The sequence below is a fragment of the Nyctibius grandis genome, chromosome 32, assembly GCF_013368605.1.
Source record: "Nyctibius grandis isolate bNycGra1 chromosome 32, bNycGra1.pri, whole genome shotgun sequence".
NCBI lineage: Eukaryota > Metazoa > Chordata > Aves > Nyctibiiformes > Nyctibiidae > Nyctibius > Nyctibius grandis.
In genome coordinates, this window is record NC_090689.1 from 2,370,210 (window position 1) to 2,389,188 (window position 18,979).

The window sequence follows — 18,979 nt, forward strand, 5'->3', positions numbered from 1 at the left end:
TCTAGATGAAATGGGTGTTAAAGAATATATTTTTTTCTTTCAAGCAAAAGGTGGTCTACATAGTGTATTTCATTGTTCATGCCCACACCTATCCCAGGTCTTGACTGACCTTTATGTCTAAACCCAAATTATTTCATTAATTTCCAAGTTTAAGCATGTTAACAGAAGACTGCACAATATTAAATATAATTTTGAGACTGCAATTATTCTAAAAATAAGTTGCTTTCTCTTGAAACACGCTACTTTTCAAGCACTTGAAAAGTCCAAGCCAGATTTGTTCTGGGAGTTTAGAAAAGAATAACAACACATTTCAAAATCTGTAGACAAAATTCCCCCCTTCTGAATTGTAATTAATCGGTAGCAAGAAGCAGTTGCATATGGAAAATACTGCCTGGACAGCTATCGAGCATACTTGTATATAGCATAGTTACAAGATCTAAAAATTGTTAGCAAGATATCTCTATTTTCTAAGGTTGATTAAGTGTGCAGCTTGATACGGTGCAGTGTGTTACTGCTTGCTGTTTGTGCCTGGTCAAGAGGAATCCTGCCTTTTCTTTACATCTGCCTTCTGCTCGCGCTTATCCATGCATAATTTGTACGCAGAAATAATGTTTTTCATTAGACCAGCTGATATAGTTAGAAAAAAGGGTTGGTTTTTGTTGTGGATTTAAAAAAAAAAAAAAGACACACCAACCTGTCTTAAGGACACAGAAACTTGCTCATTTTAGGTCAGCTGATATAGCTGGATAATAAGATGTCTTTTCCCCTACAGATCTTGCTTTATGCTCTTAAATCCTCAAACAGCAATGGCTCTTTGTTGCTTCCCTAGCAGGAACTCCACCTACTTAAAATGAATGTACAAGGTGTTTTCTCTTTGGCAATACATATATTCTCAAAATCATTATTCTCTTGGCTAGTTTGCTAAATCTAGTGATTAGGAATATCGATAATGTTGACGAATGTGGATTTCTGTGGATCACTGTTCTCCTTTTGGAAGTCCCCGTTCTCCAGAGACTTACGAGTAAGCAAATGGTATTAAGACTAGGAACATAAAAAGCTAAATTCACTCAGACATTTCTATTATTATATTAAATTGTTTTATACTCTACAGTTGTATTATGGAGATTTTTGAGCAAAGGTAGGTTTTCTCTTTCACACTATTTCCAGCTTATCAGGAATATCCTTTGCTTCCAAAGGAACAGAGAAAAAAATTACCATTCCAGTCACCTACATAAGCATGTCAGATTTGTCATTTCTGTAGCACGTATTGCATTTGCTGACAATTTCAAACAGGGCTTTTATAAAAATGCAATCAGAAACTTTAATGCTAGTGTTAAACTTCAGAATTTCTATGTTCACATTATAAAACTGGAATGGTGGAGGCTTTAAATAGCAGGTGCAATCCTGCCAGCCTTTTTTGTAGAGACGTAACTGCTGCTTCCTGTCTGAAAAAAACCCATCCCGCTTGCTCAAAGGCTTCTTCACACGCTGCGTGCTTCTCTCCCACTTTGCTATTTTCTATTCCCTGCGTCACGGAATTCTTCAAGGAATATATTTCTTCCTAAGAGCACTTACTATATGTGTTTTGGTCTACAATCTCACCATGAGGATCTCTGTTCCTAGTAAGTCTGGGTGGAAATACTGGCAATTAAGTCTCTGTGTTGCACACAGTGGTTGAAGTTGTGTTAGTTTGTGCAGAGCTCTGTCCTGTCAGGTATCGTCACTGCAACACGGAGCAAGCCATAGCACTTTATTGGTATTCAAAGAAGGTTCTAAATAATGGTGGTTTATTCCACAGAAATTATTTACTAGAAATAACAGAAGTTGCTTTTAACCCATTGCAAAATATTTTGTTTACCAAATTAATAACTTTTGTTCCAATGGAATGTCGGTATTTGGATAAGTTTTTAAACTTTTTTTGCAAGATGTCAAAATGCAAGTAAGGAATAGGGATGAGACAGGTTTTCCTGAAAAATACTTAGAAGGATTTGTTAGAGCAGCAATTATCATAGGTATCTAACAAACGTAGTTTATTAGTGATATTTGAAAATGAACAATTTGAGGAATTTTAATTGGCATCTAATTTGACTTTTAATTTGATATTAAAAATCTTAGAAATTAATGTTGCATTTACTAGACATGAAGAGTACCAGAATATTTTTCCTGATGTGTCTACTCTTTGCCATCCTTGCACAGAAAGGAAGACTCGAGCTTAGGAGTGAGAAGTTAATTAATTTTTCAGTTTGTTACAGTCCGTGGCTCTTTGATGCCAGTTACTGTAAACTGGATATCTGCGTGGTAGCAACCGGTGACCCTGCTGATTTAGGTAACATGTTCTACTGACATTGTTGTGTGATAATTCTAGTTCCAATCAGTCTGCATAAATTATCTGGTAGTGAAAGATGGTAAATTGCACTAAACGATTCTCTTCATTCACTCACTAGCAGAAAAGACTGTTCATAGAACTGTATGATAGATAAATCAGGCTTTATTTAAAAACTACTATAACTTTTGTAAGAGTTTACTTGTGGAATAACGGGTTTTGCTGCTTATTTTGCCATAGAATGTATCTGTCATGCCTACTGCATCTCACTGTAAAAGAGCTTCACACCCCTAGTGTTTCCTTTTCTGCGAAAGGTGCGTTGATACAAAGGCACAACCAGCCTCACTGATGTGCCCTCTTGAGGAGGTTAGGATGCTGCTGCTGGAGTACCAATGGTTAATGCCCAGTCTCAGACAGATGAAGAATCTGTTGTTCTTAAAGCCAGGTGATTCTCAGCCTGCTGTACCTCTTTCTCCAATGTAGTGCTTGTGTCGCAGTTGATCACGTTCATGACACACAGATGTTTGTAAAAGTGCATCTTCTAGCAGCAGACAATTCACAAGGGAATATGTATTCCAAAAATAGAGACTAGCCTAATGAAGGTGTATTCTCTGTACTAAAGCAATAACTGTATTTTAACTTGCACTGAAAATAAACTGTTGACATGGGATTATACCTGTTAAAGCTTCCTTTTTTTTTTTTTGTTATCTTTTTAAGGTTAAAAATGCACTTTGCTCCCCAATACAGGCTTGCTGTATTAACAAAAATATTAAAAATCAAAGTGTGAATTTGGCAGAACTGTTATCTTGCATCATTTTGCCAACAATTTTCAGCTTCCTCAGTGAGTTACTTCAGTAGCAATGGCATGCTCTTATATAGCCTTTTCTGACACAGAAATGATCCATCTTTCATGAAAGTAATCTTTTTTTGTTCTCAGCTTCTGTTAGTATTTCAATGAGACTATGTATGGAGATTTATCTGTGCAAGTGCAGAGGAGATGTTAATACCTCCCCCACAGTCACTGACTCAATTTATCAGTAACTTTATTTTACAGAAGATTTGTAAAGTCCGACTTCCTAGAAGAGAAATATTGCAGTTTTCCATTCCTCAGCTTTGCTGTTCCTACACAGTGAAAGAATGTAGGAATCTTTATTGGAAGAGCACAGATCAGTTCCCCTCAAGGGTCAGGACAGCAACCTTTTACTGGTGACGACTCTACCCTCACTATTTATGTGCCTAACCTACTTTGTTCTTCCTATTATTTTGTGAACTTATGCCATTTTCCCAAAAGCACCACTTTTGAGCTTCTGTCTCCTGTCTCTGTAGTTTCCTGTATGGACCCAGTTCATTGTTATTATGTGGATTGGTTTGTACATTTCTGAGACTGGAAAAATATTTTACATTTCCTTTCTTTTGGTGTGTGTAAGATTAAAAACTTCAAAAGCTGCTACAGAAAGCACTGAGAGAAATCTAAAGATTCCTCAGGAAAGGGTTTCTTTCTGAATCACATCTGCCCACTAAACACATGTTCTCTTTTGCTTTTTATTTTGAACTGATTATCTAGTTGGCATTTTCTTTTGTTGGTTTGAGCCCACATTTTTTACACAGCTGCAGATGATTGGCATGACTGAAGTTTAGCAGGTATCTTTTGTGGTGGTGTTTTCATGTAACAAATGCTGCAAAACCCAGGGAAAAAAAGTCCCATAGATAACTTGTTTATATTTTCAACTTTATTTCCAGAATAGTAATAATTAGGATATCAATTATTAATATAATATCAATTATTAATATAATATCGATTATTAATATTACTGCTTTTGTATTAGTCTTGTAAGAAAGAAGACTGAGTTAAAATACTGCAGGCAAGATCATTGTTTCAGAAAAACTTAGAAGTTTCTTTTTTCTCAGCATTGCTGAGGAGATGATCTGAACTGTTCCTTTTCTGCTATGCACAAATAGATGGACGTTCTCTGTCTTGGATTCTTTTGTCCATGTCATTTGGCTTTTTATGTATTTTCTAGAATTTTGTATAAACTTTTTAAAAAGATTTTTTAAAACTTTATTGTAGAGTTCAAAAAAATATTTCAGACTAACTTTGTTTTCCCTGGGAGTATAAGGTTTTTGACTAACAAAGTTTCTGTCTATCCTTTAATTGGAAAACTGGAAAATTTTCATTTTGAAATATTAGGCAGTGTTTCTGGTGCTAACATGGACAGGTATGCAAAAACATCCAGAAGGTTTTTGCTCCCTGTGTAGATGTGGCATATGAATTGAATATTTTTCTGCTTCTAGGGAGAAAATCAAGATTTTTTTTCCATGAGAGTTCCGCTTAATTCATGAGAACATACACTGCTGTTATAATTGCAGTGTGCTCTTACGATACTTTCCTGCAAACCTCTGCATCCATTCCTTTATGCTTATTTTGGAAATTTGTAACATGCTACTGAGTGCATGGACCTGGAGATTCAAATACAAATTCAGTCATATTCTGCATCACAGAGGGAAACACCACACTTAAATGCTGGTACAATATTCATATCTTGTCTGATTTTTTTGTTCCTTTGAAGTCAGCAGTGAAAAAATCTAACTGGTAGTCACTTCAAGAAGTACAGGGTTCGAAGAAGTATTCAGTCTATCCGTAATATGGTGTGGTGGCGTCTGTTTAATTCTTGTATCCTTTATTCTGATCTTAAAGAAGAGTCCCTTTATATGTTGTCATAGGAAACTTCTTTCACACCTGTTTTTTTACATGAAGAAGAAACAGTATTTTTTTCCCCTGCACTTTAAATCAAATACCACTTGTTGTGTTCACCTCTACTTGTGACGTTAGTAAATGAATCAGAGAACAGTGTTTTCCACAAATTGTTACCAACTCCTTTTGATTGGAACCTCACTTAAACTGGTGATGGTCCCCTTTGCCTTTCTTCTCATAACCATGTCTGTCATCTTTTACATGTTCTCCATATTTTTTCCCCCTGGTTTTGATACATCTGAGTTAAAGTACGCTTTGGATTGTTTTATCCCGTTCCTTCCTGTTGACATCTCTCCCTTTCTTTGTTAGGTTTTATCGCACAAAATCCCTGGTAAGTTTTCAACACCATCTTTTTTCCCTGTCTCTCTGTTCAATCACATCTGAAGAGCTTTACTACTCGATCCATTCATGTGCCTGTGGAATTTAGAATGATACATGGGGATGCATGGTATTTTAGAGAGCTTCGTATATATTTATACAGCCACACTCTACAAAACAGTTGCTTAATAGAGGACCTATTTTTAGAATTGATAGAGAAATAAAAAGTATTTGGGCTTTTCTACTTAAATAGGAACTTCAGTATTATCTTTAAATCTAAAGGAGGAAAATATTTTCTTAAATTTCAAAATGAATAGGTGGCAGGGAAGAGGTCTGAGTCCACAGATGCAGTGGTGGTGGTGATACAGGAAAGCACAGAAAAGTAAGAGGAAATAAGAGCACTGATAGTGCAGAAATTTGAAGTAAGACTGTGATAAAACATTCCTTGTTTCTGTCTCTCACCTGAGCTCATCTTTTCTTTGCTGCTTGATTGAAAGCAAATCTTTTCTTTGCTTCCATTTACCAGTGGAAGGTATGATCTCTGTTATGTTTCTGTAACACTATTCAAATCATCGTTTTGCTCCTGTGTTTTAATTACATTTTAGCACTGTTTTTTGTTGTTTGTTTTTTTTTTTTTAAATTTTGCTGTGTTTCTATTAGCCCCGAGTTCACCACTAGATTAGACATGTTCGTAAGTCACCATATGATATTACATGCTGGGGTTTTGTTCTGGTTTAGTTCATGGTATCCTGCTCATTGTCTGTGTTTCTGTCCTCATGATTTACGGCCCTTTCATATTTCAGTTGCTTGAAAATTGGTCCTTTGTGCTTGAGATGAAAATTCTCCTGTCTGTTCAGCTTCCCCTCTATATAGAAAGAGTAGTGCTTTGCAGCTTAGGCCAACGTGATGTGCTCTGCTTTCTGCCAGCAGTTCACTTCAGTAGACCTGCTGCTTCCTAGTTTGCTCAACTTGCTGGTATTGTAAAATGCAAAGAGCAAGTTAAATGGCCTCAATCTGCATTTCCCTTCTTGGATCTCTTGCTAATTGTCTGGATTATTGACTGACACAAATACATCTTTTCCTAGAGTCTATACAAAGTTTGATAATCTGTTGTCCCCCCACCTCTGGGCCAGCTGCTGTTCACTTATTACTGAGAGCAGGTGCCCACGTGGTATTTGCCCTATAACCAAAGAAAATAGTTTTTCTAACTTCTGTGTACCTAAACTCACTATTTCTTTGCTTAAAATGATAATGGGCTCATACTTATGGGCTGTTCTGTATTGCTAAACTGGTTATCAAAAGTAGCTTACATGGCTTTTTTGGCTGGCAAGAAGGAAAGCAGTCTTCCTGCAAACTTGCTGTCCCTTAAAGGGAGAAGCTGGCTGAACAAGTGTTCTTCTGTGACTGGCCAGATGAACATGGCTGTCTTTAAAAGTAATTTACTTGTCTGGTAGAAAAGGGAGTTGATAGTACCTCTCCTCTCAATGGGATGTAAAAAAGTAGGATCCTGCCCTGTAGTGTTAACCATAAAAACACATTGAAACCTATTATTTCAGTGAAGGAAGGTCAAGTTGAATGAAAGATCTTGGTAGTCTTTCTGTGTTGGGTGGTTTTATTAAAAGATTCTGAGTTCATTTGAGAGTAAGGGTATATCAAGTTATATAAAAGTAAAAGACTACTTGTAACTTCTTTTGATGGGATCCACGAAATTTTTTCTTAGGTTTTAGCAGCTTGCTGAGAGTGATGTCTGTGGGGCCAGACAGTCGTTTGAAACTTGGATTAACCTCTAAACTAGGTATTTGGACTATGCTTTCCTCTTGCAGCAGCTGTAATCGCCAGCAGAACTTTAAATGAAAATCTGACACGATGTTAAAGGAAATAAGTACTGAATGATTAATTATGGTTACTCTTCACTTTTCTAGAAGTAGCTGTTTCTCTTCCCTGAGGTGGGAACTAAGTATTCCAACTCTAGTGCTTACAACCTTGACTGAAGTTTTGATCAGAGCACAGTGCTTGAGGCAAGCTGGTACCAAGTTCTGCAGTGTTCCCTGATTTCCTTCCTTTTCCCTCCTTTCAGTAAATTGCCATGCTGAATTTTAGTTTCTTCATTAGCTTCAAGTTAATTTAAAATATGTCTAAATCAATACTGTGGTTTTGACATTCCTTCTTTCCATTACTTATTGCAGTATTCAGTAAAAATGTCAAACTTTGTCTGGCTTTGCTTAGTGGTGTTTCACACAGGTGTAACAGGCAAAGGCTTGATGAGAGTCTGCAGGTGGAAGGCTGGGGATTTTGACACCTTGATGGCAGCAAGTGAACACACCAGTCAACATTTACAATAATTAGCCAATAAAACTAGTTTATGAAGTATGTGTTTAACAAACCTCACTGAAGCTGCTCTGGGATGAGTGCATCTTAAAATTACATCACTTACTAGAAGCTTTTAGCTTCAGGCAGCAGTTAACACGTGCCCCACTTAGTTCTTGATTCATAAATACAAGTGTATTTTCTGACTGAGCAGTAGTTAAATAGTTACTTTTGAGATAAACTGTAATTGTGAGACTTCAAATTTTTTGGCATTCTAATCACATTCATCTTTTTTAAAAAAGCTGATGGTACAGGCTATGAGCAGACTCCAAAACACTTGTTTATTTCATGTTTGGAGGACTTGAATGGGAACATTTTAATGTGAAAGCTCACACTTTACGAGGATATTTTTTGTTTTGTTTTTACAAAAAAACGTGCTGCTCAGCAAAGTGATTCTGTACCCAGACAGAAAGCCACAAATCTATGGGAACTGCAGACTAATGACTGACAAAATAATTGAATTTCTCATCTTTCAAGTTCACAATTCTCCTTCCCTTGAAGGACCAGCAGTTGTTCTATTGCTGGGCACAGCTGTACTCTCCCCTTTTCTATATGGCATCATGTAGTAATTGCCATGCCGCATTAGACTAGAGATCAGTCTTGTCTGATGGCTTAAGACAGTGAACGCTCATTAAGGCAGCGCAGGCTCTTTCAGATCCAGTGACTAGTACCAGATACTTCAAAGCAAGGTGCCAGAAAACCAGCAACAGAAAACTGTGGGACAGTTTCTGTCTGAGGGAGTGGTTTTTTGGCTCCTGTCAGCTGTTTGTTATGAAGCATGAGAATTTTTCTTACAATTGCTGTTCCTTTTTAATGTTTCTTGTACAACATTTATTCTTAATATCATTAAATGTAAATGCCATTGTAAATAAATATTTTCTCTCAATGAAAAGCAAGTGTGTTGCTGCTTTCACAGTAGGCTGGCTAATTTTTGAACAAAAAGGAACATCTAGTCGCAGCTACTTTAAAGATAAAGTAACCAGCATAAAAAAGGATGTTGTTCTACCTTTTGCAATTTAAAAAAGCCCTCTTAATTCTCTGATGAATGCCTGCAAAGGAATTATAAGTAATATGCCATGAGAATTTTGATATATAACTGTGCCTAACTGCAAAGTAGAATCCAGTCTGCTTTTCATAAATAATTTAACTGTGATGAAAACCTGCCTTTGTCCTTCAATTCAGCTGCCATTACCGCTAAGCACTAGCATATTTATATTGAATAAGGAGGTGTTGGACAGTTTAATGTAGTGTATCTTCCCCTTTCACACTTTCTGCCCTATTTTTCCTGTCATTTCTCTTGAGCTAGCTCTGAGCTTCCTGGTGGCTTTCTGTTCTAAGATTAATAATGACTTCTTAATTAGAAATAATGACTACTGTATTGCACTAAGCATTATGCTGCATTTTAAAGCATCACCACATAGGTGAACTCTGTGACAGAAATGCACTTAGTGTTATACGTAGGGGTTTTTTATTAAGTGCATAAAAGTGGTGGCAAGTTAGAAAATCTGGACACCGTTTAAGCAAAATTAGTGAAAATCTTGTAATACTTTTACATACTAAGATAACTTTCTGTTGATAATTATCTGTGATCAATCTAGATATGACTTAACTATGTCTTATGATCAGAAATTGTGAAACATGCATACTTAATTGGTTCTCATATAGTTCTCACTTCTAAGAGAACATTAAACAGCTCTTGGCACGTTACAGATCCTGGTCCCATTACTGTGCTGTTTCACAACCTGCTGTCAAACTTTTTTGTCTCTATATGTTTTACAACATATACAGGAAATAACCCAATTGGGTGTAGGTAGTGATAATGCTCAAAAGTAGATTCAGGAGTTAGGAAAAAGCAAATATGTCTAAAAGGAAAAGTATCTCTGTAGTGTTTGTAGACTCTAGCAAAAAAAGACCTGGCACCACAAATCTGAAACAGTAGACATTTTCAGATCTGTAACTTTTGTTTCTGTTCAAAGCAATGCATTTCAGCTTTGGAAGCTGCTCAGCATCCTACCTTCAATTCACTGAAGAGTTTAAACATTCACTTTTAAGTTTAACATGTGATTAGTCCCATTAGTTAAAGACTGACCCCTGCATGATGCAGTTCCACCATGCACTGGGACCCAGCTGGATTTCTTCCCCTGACTATAAACCCGTACAGAAGAAGACATTGTCATTGAATTTCAACAGATGTAAAGAATTCAGATCACTCCATGCCATTACTGGTAATTACATATAATACAACATGATTTTTCCGTGAATCTTTGCAGTGCATTGCTGTTACACAAGCTGTGCAAGCACACAAGTAGCATTAAGTTAAAACTTTTTTTTTTTTCCTAGTGTTTTAGGATTTTGTAGAATTCAAACTATTCACTGAGTGGTGTAAGTTCTGTTGGGACTAACACATACAAATTCTGAACTCATTTATGAAAATACATTTGGGGGGCTGATTACCTGTTCTGGGTAATCTTGGGAAAAATCACTTGTTTACCCACACCTTTTTCTCATTAGTGTTTACTGATTATTATTTTTTTAACCTTCTGATTTCACAGATGGTAAAAACAAACTATCCTCTTATAAGAGCTTTTGTCTGGGAAGAAAACTTAGTATGATTATAGAACTGTGAAAAAAAAAAAGATTTGTAAACAAGGCTTAATTATGTCCAATTCTGCTGCTGGTTTAGAGGAATACTGATGAGCTAGGAGACATTCCCTGTAGGCAGATTAAAACTCTAGCAGTCTCTCTAGATACCATGTTTAACTAACTAGCAGAGAGCTAGAGAAATACTGTGAGCAAATAGAGGAAAATAAAATGAGTTTATGGGACAGAGGTCTGAAAGTATGGTGGGAGGCATTGTTCTTAATCCAGTGGAGATGGAAAGGAGTTTTTCCATTAATTTCTTATTCACCAGTCTCCCACGTTATGCTAAAAAGAAGAGGCGTATTGTGTATCTGTAGACGGAGGGTTTCTGCGGTATTCATTCTTGGAGTGGAGAATAGGAAGTGAAAGAGCTCATAGGACAGCTTTCAAGAGGAGTATATTTCACTTAATGTGATAGGGCAAAGGACACTAAGTTATTGGAATTAAATATATTCTTACCCTTATTGCTAACCTGATGGGTGTCGTCCAAACAGTACCTAGGTTCTTGTAGATACATGAGGTATTCAGTTCCTACGTGAGCTTTACGTAGAAGCAGGGAATTGCTAGGGGAATGAGTAACCATCAGATAACATTTTAGAAGCCTTCCATAAAAATGGAATGGGCAGAATAATCCAATTTGCCTTGTAGGCTGGAAGCAGCCAACAAAGTCTATGGGGATTACTTAGAAAATTTAGAACATCTTTCTACTAACATGGTGGTTTTCCATTATCTTTCACTTGCAGGTCGGTTTTTTTTGTTTGTTTTTTTTTTTTGGGAGTGGAAAACCTTCGCTTGAACAGTAGTAAGACCTGGTGTCTCTTTGTAGATCCCTTGGAAATAGTCCCCTACAAAGGGCCTGCTCTTCTGAGAGGTGTTCTGTTATTTTGGGGATACAGATGACAGGAAGGTGAACGTTACTGTGTGCTGATGAAAAGGCTTCAGGTCTGACCAATTCAAGTGGAGGATACACAGATCTATTTACTCCCTATTTAAAACAGCATAAGAGAACCATGTGTCTTTAAAACAAAAAAACACAAAGCAAACAGAATTCTAAATCAGAAACAGTATTGTTGCAGTTAAATGCTTATGTTCATTCTTTAAAATATATATAGTTACAAATATCCATTTTCTTTGGAACATGGATGTTAAAAAGGTATAAGAAGATGCCTTCAGAGTGTCATCTCAGTATGTGTCTATACATCCAAATAATTGCTGAGAAGGATCTAGAAATCCTGTCATCTATGAAATCCTCTTTCCAATTTATGTGCCTTCAGAATGGGGCTCATTCCTAAGGGAAAGGATATAATAGAAAAAAAATTTAGCTACAACAAAAAACCTGATAATTGACAATTGATAGTTTATACACAGTTGCATTATAAAATAAACAGATATGTTGTAGACTGTAATAAAAAGACAATGATCCAAAGCAACTTTTTTATACCATATATTGCATTCACTAAATCGGATATGCAGAAATTAGAATGAGAGGCGAAAAAAAAAATCAAGTCCTTAACTTAGGTGTGCTTTTCCAGACCTGTGACATGCTGGATTTGATCAAACACAACTACACATAATCTTATTACAGCTTGTTACGCCTTTCAGCAGCCTGTATTTCTGTTCAGTGTCTTTCAAAGAACAACCTTTCACACAAGTTGGCCAGAAGTATTAACAGCATTTTAATTAATGGGGTTGTGACTACGGTCACTCAGTTAAAAAATTTATTATGCATGTAAAAAGTATTATTAGAGGACTACTTTTGTATCTGAGCTTTTAAAGAATCTACATATGCTTGTTTTTAATTTATTTTTTCTACAGATTTTTTTAGAAGGTTAGAAAAAGTTGTAGTATGTAAAATTGGCAAGCGTTAGTATATTGTTTTATGCTCAGACATTAACTCGTTGTTTTAAATGAGTTCAGTTTACCAAAAATCTTTACCTTCAGTCTTTCATTTCATTTGTTTGTAGGCCTTCCATTGCCATGACTTCTAAACAATTCACCCCTTTCAACTCATTTATCCACAAAGCATCCCTACAAGACAGGGAGAAGACAGGACGTCTGGGCCTCTTACAGACAGGGGCTTGGTGGCAGAAAGGGGGCAAGCGTTGACCAGAGAGGAACTCCCATCCTGGCTCTCCTAGGTCACAGAGACATGTGTGTGACTGTTGAAGTTACTGAGCAAAAGCTGTTTAGAATCAGCAAATAAGGACTGTAAACTACAGAGATTTGCATGAATTAAGGTTTTCTGAGCATGGTGATTGGTGACAGGGGTTCTGTACCAGAGGAGAGTCCGATTCCCATGTCTTAGCCTAGAACTAAGAACTAAAAACAACTATGAAGGAAAATTCTCTGGAGTTGTATTTTAAATGTATTTTCTGCATCATATGTCTCATTACAGGTAGTAGTATGTACATCCATCAGCAGAAAGAAGGAAAAGCAATATACAGTGTCAGTTGCTCCAATTAAAAAAAAAGAGGAAAAAAGAAATTAAAAAGTATCTCATTAGATGATGCTGTTCAGTTATCTTGGTTATCTTATGTAATTCTTCTGAGTTGGTTCATCCCTTGGGGAATAGATTATTTAAAGTATATTTGTTGTAGGAAAGAATTTGAAAGCTTCATTGCCTTAGGAACCTATAGCTAAGTATGTATCATGATCCCATTGAGTGCAGAACTTATGTCTAAGAGATGCCTCTCTTGAGGGCAGCATAGATCATTGTGATTAGATTACGAAGGAGGGTCCCAGTTTTCCCCCACTATTGCTGTAGTCCAGAGCACACTGGTTGAAAGATTGCGCTCTGCAGGAAATGCCAGTTATCTATCCTTATAATCGTTATGGTTTTAAATATTATAAGTTTCTTCTGATCCCTGTGGTCAATTTTAATGTGCTGATGATGGTCAAGAGCCTGCTGATAAGTACCTAGTGATTTATCTGCTCTGGTTACAAGCTCTGACTGTCTTGGCATCTTTTACTACCTTTCAGCTTTGTGGTCTGGGGCTAGTGACAATCAAACCTGGCTCCTGAGAAGCCCGTCAGCCCGGTGCTGTCTTTCTTTTGAAGACTTTTAGGGGATGAGTGCTTCAGTTGCTCTGTTTAGCAGTGTGGCTCTGAACTTGAACTGGATGCTTTGAGCCTTTTTTCCCTCAGGGTACATATTTGGGCTGGTTTAACTCAGGTTAGGTCTTGAAAGAAAAGCCTAAATCAGGCCTTGTACAGGATGAGCTGCCATCCAGAGATGGCCTTTCACCAGCATAACTTGTTTTCCAGATGCAGTCCTACCGACCAAACAGCGTAGCCCTTTGTCTCTCAGCTCTCTTCCGTTACTAATTTTCTTTATTTCAGGAGCAGCGAGGCCAGTGTAAGTCCAGTCCGTGTGGGTAGGGTTTTTTATGGTTTTGCTGGGCTTTGCTTTTTTCATTTTTGTGATAGTACTCAAGTATTCTAGGCTGAACACCTTTTCATATGGTTCAACCGGTTATTAATTGTAACAGAACATTTCTCTATAAGGGCCTATAATTGCCCTTGAATTAAAATCCCCTGGCTTTCCCTGTGGGCTGCAGGGTAGCAGTACCCACGGAATAACATCAGCTGAAAATCTGCTATCATGAACTGCCTTCCACTGTGGAGGAGGAGCGCTTTCTCTCTTACTACTGGCCAAATCGTTCCTCCCAAATAAACACTCAGAAGCAAGGCTTGCTCAGTGTTCAGCTTCATGGTTTAGTTGAGAAAGAGAGATTTAGTCAGAGTAAATCAGACAGACAGTGCCTTTCGTTTCTTTCTGCATCAGAAGAGACAGAGAGAAGGGAAAAAACCATCTCAAAGAGCCGCTCCGTTGGTAGGACGGACCACCAGAGCGGTCGCTTGTGAGCGCATTGATAGTCTTGGCAACTTGAGGACCCTGCACTTCCCTGAGACCCAGCATATTCCAGTTGTGCCTGCAGTGGCTGGGGGAGGAGAGTTGGGTTCCTTCATCCCTATCGTCAATCAATCTTTAAGGTTGTTCCCCATATACTTACCAAAGCTGTTTTCATTTCTTCTGGGGTCAAGAATCTCTTCCCTGTCTGTCCTTTCCTCCGGAGAGGAGGAAAGTTGCACTCGTTTGATGGAGAGAGTGCTCTACGTGTTAACGCTTTGCTTTTATTTTAAGATAGAAGTGTATTGCGTATTCTAATTTTATCCTTCTGTGGCCTCAGGAAAATTTCAAGTGATGTTAATTTTTAACATCTTGTCGCAGTGAGGCCTATATTAAGACAGCTTGTGCTGCTTGAAGTTATGTGTTCCACCATGTAGCAAAGCAGTACTTGTGGGAGCTGTCTGACTTTGCTGGGAACCCTTTGTCTTTCATGGAACATCTACCAACTCTTCCATACCATTTTATAACTCCAGTGCCCCTATGTTGCAGACAGCCCTTCCATTCTCAGCTCGCTATTTTCTTTAGCTACTGCATGCTGCCTCATTTTCTGGCATTGACTATTAATGTTGGCTTTCCCTTGAAGTGGGCTGGCATGGAGAGAGACTGGAGAAAGAAATTATCGTTCATTATTTCTTCTCTAAATCCCTGTAGTTCAGCTCAGAAACCTCATTTTGTTGTGTAGCAGGAACAGGCATTTCTTCTTGACAGATTTTAGATCATCTGAGCGGCACTGATTCTCTGTCAAGGTCAGTCTGTTTCAAATGAAATGCTATCACGAGGGTTTTCCTCTCCTAACTCTTGAGCCTTAGAAAATCCTGAATTCCTCTGACCTGATAAGAGGTTACATCTCATAAGATTTCTTTTCATCATATGATAACTTAGTTTTCAGATCCATAATTTAATTTCTTTGCTTATTTTCTGACAGGACAGCAAAAGGGTAATACTGATAGGAACAAATACTTATTTGCCTTTCATTTCTACAGTATTTCACAGAAAGTGAAGTGTCACTGTGTTATTTTCCCCTTACCACCTCCATACAAATGCTTCATCAGTGTTATGTTTAAAATATTGTGTAATAGTATAGGGCCAAAGCCTAAAGAAAAGTACCAGCTTGAGCAGGAACTTCTTAGAGAATTTTTATGTTGGCGAAGTGAGCTCGGTTTGAGGGTATAATCTGAGGAGAAGGTGCTCCCAGTGGTTAGTGGGAAGGAATGCAACCTAAATAACTCAGAAGAGTTTTTGTTTAGTTTGATTTTATGTTTTGTGACCTGTGCTCTGTGATGGTTTTCATTCAGTTTTACATTACAGTTATAAGGTGTGCACCCTTTAATTTTTTCAGTGTCTTTTCAGTGTCTGTGAAATCTCAAAATGAACAATTTTTGTCGTCTTAACAGGACATGGAGCAGATGTGAAATGTGTTGACTGGCATCCAACAAAGGGATTAGTTGTATCGGGAAGCAAAGATAGCCAACAGCCCATCAAGTTCTGGGATCCAAAGACTGGCCAGAGCCTTGCCACACTGTAAGTTCTTGCCCACACATTTTGATTTGCTCAAATATAAGCTAACTTCATAAATTTTTTTAAAAAATCCCATCTTAGCTTTTTGCCTCGCATCTTTTCAGCCATACACAATTGCTTCAAATATAAAGCTAGTGCTTTAGCCGTGCCAGAAAATCTAGAGGTTAGATGAAGTCAAGTCTAAAGTTGGAAAATTGTGACTTTAATATTCCTTATTTAAATTTACTTTGTCCCTCTCCATAGACCTCCTACTCACACAGTTCTCGTTCGGAAAACAGAATTGAGATGTGGAAACACAAACGAGATGTTTCATCTGGCTGAGGAAAAATTTCTTATGCTGCAGTAGAAAAGTGCACAGGAACTAAATACAGTCTCAACGAGCACTACCAGTTAGTTGCTCTGAAGTAAGAAAGAGCAGGATTAAGGCACAGGGCCTTTGCACAGAAAGCCACAGTATTCTGGTTTAGTAGCCTGAACTCCTTTGTTATTGACCTGCATATTTGGGACTGGTAAATTATCATGTTTTCACTTGTGTCTGAGAAATCAGTATCTGGACAAACAATCTGTCTTTCTCCACTTGCAGACACGCTCATAAAAACACAGTGATGGAGGTGAAGCTGAATCTGAATGGCAACTGGCTGCTAACAGCTTCTCGTGACCATCTCTGTAAGCTCTTTGACATTCGTAACCTGAAAGAAGAACTTCAGGTCTTCAGGGGTCATAAGAAGGAGGCCACAGGTCAGACTTTGTTATATTATGTGGGGGTTTTTTAATAAGTTTGGATTAAAAATTAAACTTTTTGAGACCCTGATTTCCATTTATTAGAAATCCTAGTGTTATACTTTCTGATTGTGGCTTACTTTGTATTGCAGCTGTGGCCTGGCATCCTGTTCATGAAGGGCTGTTCGCCAGTGGAGGATCTGATGGCTCTTTGTTGTTCTGGCATGTTGGGTATGTGGCATTTTCATCAGCACGTTGGAAAGACGTTGGTCAGATGTGCAAGCTATTATACTAAATGTAAAATACACTTTTCACTTTTGAATCTGTATTTAACGTGTGCTTATGGTATAGTTTTTCTCTATACCTGAGGAAGTTTATGAATATGCTTCATTTATGAGGTTTTCCTGTGCAGATGTATTTTAAAGGATACAGTTCCTTGCACAGAAAATAGTCTTTTGTGGAGAGGGTGATGAATGGTTGAAACTCTTAATTTCTTAGAGCTTGTTCTGAGACGTTGTAATTATTCTAAACGTACAGTTGAAAATCCCTACATTACTGAATTCCCTATTAAGAACAATTGGGAATGATCAATTCACCCAACAGAAAAATAACAGAGGCTTAAGTTTAGCAAAATATGGAAGAGAGGAAGAAGAACAACCAAATAGCAAAAGTTTTGTATGGTTTTTTTTTTTGATGCATCAGGGTTGAGAAGGAGGTTGGTGGAATGGAAATGGCCCATGAGGGAATGATCTGGAGTCTGGCGTGGCATCCCCTTGGACACATTCTCTGTTCGGGCTCAAATGATCACACCAGGTATTTTCAAGTATTTAAAGAAAAGGTCTAAGGGAATGTTATGTACGTTTAGAAACTAGAAAGGTGCATGGCATCGGTGAGCGAGGAGTAGATTGGGATGATTCTGGTACACAGACAATGGGCAAAGCAGAGAGACAAACCTATCTAAATGGGAAAGCACTGACATTTTACATTAAAAGGTAGAGTCTAACCTCTTGTCCTTCGTCTAAGGAAGCCTTAAATAATACTAGGATTTTGGGTTTGTGTGAGCTTTGAAATCTCCTGAAGAAATTTTTGAAAAAGAATTGTTGGTAGTTTCTTGCTGAAGAAATATTCCTATCACCACAGCATTTTTTCCCACAGATATCTGCTGGTCATGTGTGTCTTTTCATGTTGCAAACATGTTTGGAGGGCTATTGTTTGTGCTTTTAGGTTGACCATGCTGTAAACATGGAGCATTTTATAAATTGAGTAAATTTTTGTGTGTGGATATGTGTATTGACAAGTTTAGTTGTATACGAAGATTACATTTGAATTGAGCGAGAAGTTTTTGGAAGGGACTAGGAATACATCTGTCTGTTCAGGGTCTGATACTGATGCCTTATACTTATACCCCTTACACTTTGATGTATCTTCTGAGTTATGACTATGTAATTCAATATGGGAGTTCTTGGGTTTTTATTTTTCGTTTGAACCTCACACCTAACGTCCAGATCTAGTGCTGAACTTAATTTAGTAAGAGTTGAATCCCTGTATAATCAAGATACACGCTAAAAATTAAAGAACTAATTAGATTAAAAGTAGTTAATACTCTTGACCCTTTATTGAGATCATATAACTTCCTTTTGACAGCAAGTTTTGGACTAGAAATCGGCCTGGAGATAAAATGCGAGATCGTTACAACTTGAATCTGCTGCCTGGGATGTCAGAGGATGGTGTGGAATATGGTACGGCGATTTTCCTCACTATGGAAGAAGGAGGGCTGGGGTCAGGAACAAGCCTGGGACGTTAGCTGACACTAGAGTGCAGCTTCTGGGTTAGACAATGAAAGAGTATTATAGCATTGGTGACTACCTCGTTTACGAGGATGATTTTACTCTCCATGTTATCAGCGATCGCCATTCCAACCATGAGTTTTCTTCTGTTTCCACAGCCCCAGGAGGTAAGACCTGCTCTGTCAATCACAGGAAGGAGGTTTGGCTCTCCCTCTCCAGTTTACTTTTCTTCCTGAAAACTTCATGTGGCTTCAAGACTTCCCACAGTCCTGAACTACAGCAGGAAAATCTTTCAAATTATTGGACTTGACTAAAATCTTAAAACTTTACCCCCCTCTTAAGGATTTATCTTGGTAATTTTAGGCTGCTCAGGGTTGCCTCAGCAACCTTTTAATCTCTGGGGTTGCATCTGTTCTTCAGATTTTTGATTATTTGCTTTTTTATATTTGAGAGTGTTAATTAAAATGCAGCACTTTAAACCAATTTAAGGTTTAAAATATATATATTTGTTATAACAAAGATGGGCATGGGTATGGGTTATTATTTCCTTTTCTGAGCCTCTACCCTAAATGTAACTTTCCTGAAAGGACATAGTTTATGACCTTTCTGGGTGTTTTTATGAATCTGAATTTGCAGTTCTTTTA

At 37.6% G+C, this 18,979-nt stretch overlaps 1 protein-coding gene across 4 annotated transcripts in view; it reads left to right on the forward strand.

The window, feature by feature from the left end:
• WDR33 (WD repeat domain 33) overlaps nt 1–18,979 on the forward strand; it is a 72,134-nt gene that overhangs the window by 36,329 nt on the left and 16,826 nt on the right. The window contains exons 8-13 of one of the 4 annotated variants that reach the window (XM_068421118.1): nt 15,705–15,831; nt 16,412–16,566; nt 16,701–16,779; nt 17,251–17,361; nt 18,193–18,287; nt 18,494–18,502. In XM_068421118.1, coding sequence (XP_068277219.1) covers nt 15,705–15,831; nt 16,412–16,566; nt 16,701–16,779; nt 17,251–17,361; nt 18,193–18,287; nt 18,494–18,502 — 576 coding nt within the window. Of the gene's footprint in view, nt 1–2,137; nt 2,987–5,384; nt 5,407–7,113; nt 7,150–7,634; nt 8,541–15,704; nt 15,832–16,411; nt 16,567–16,700; nt 16,780–17,250; nt 17,362–18,192; nt 18,288–18,493; nt 18,503–18,979 lie in introns of those variants that run through there. The other 3 variants (XM_068421116.1, XM_068421113.1, XM_068421115.1) reach the window with 3 other exon arrangements.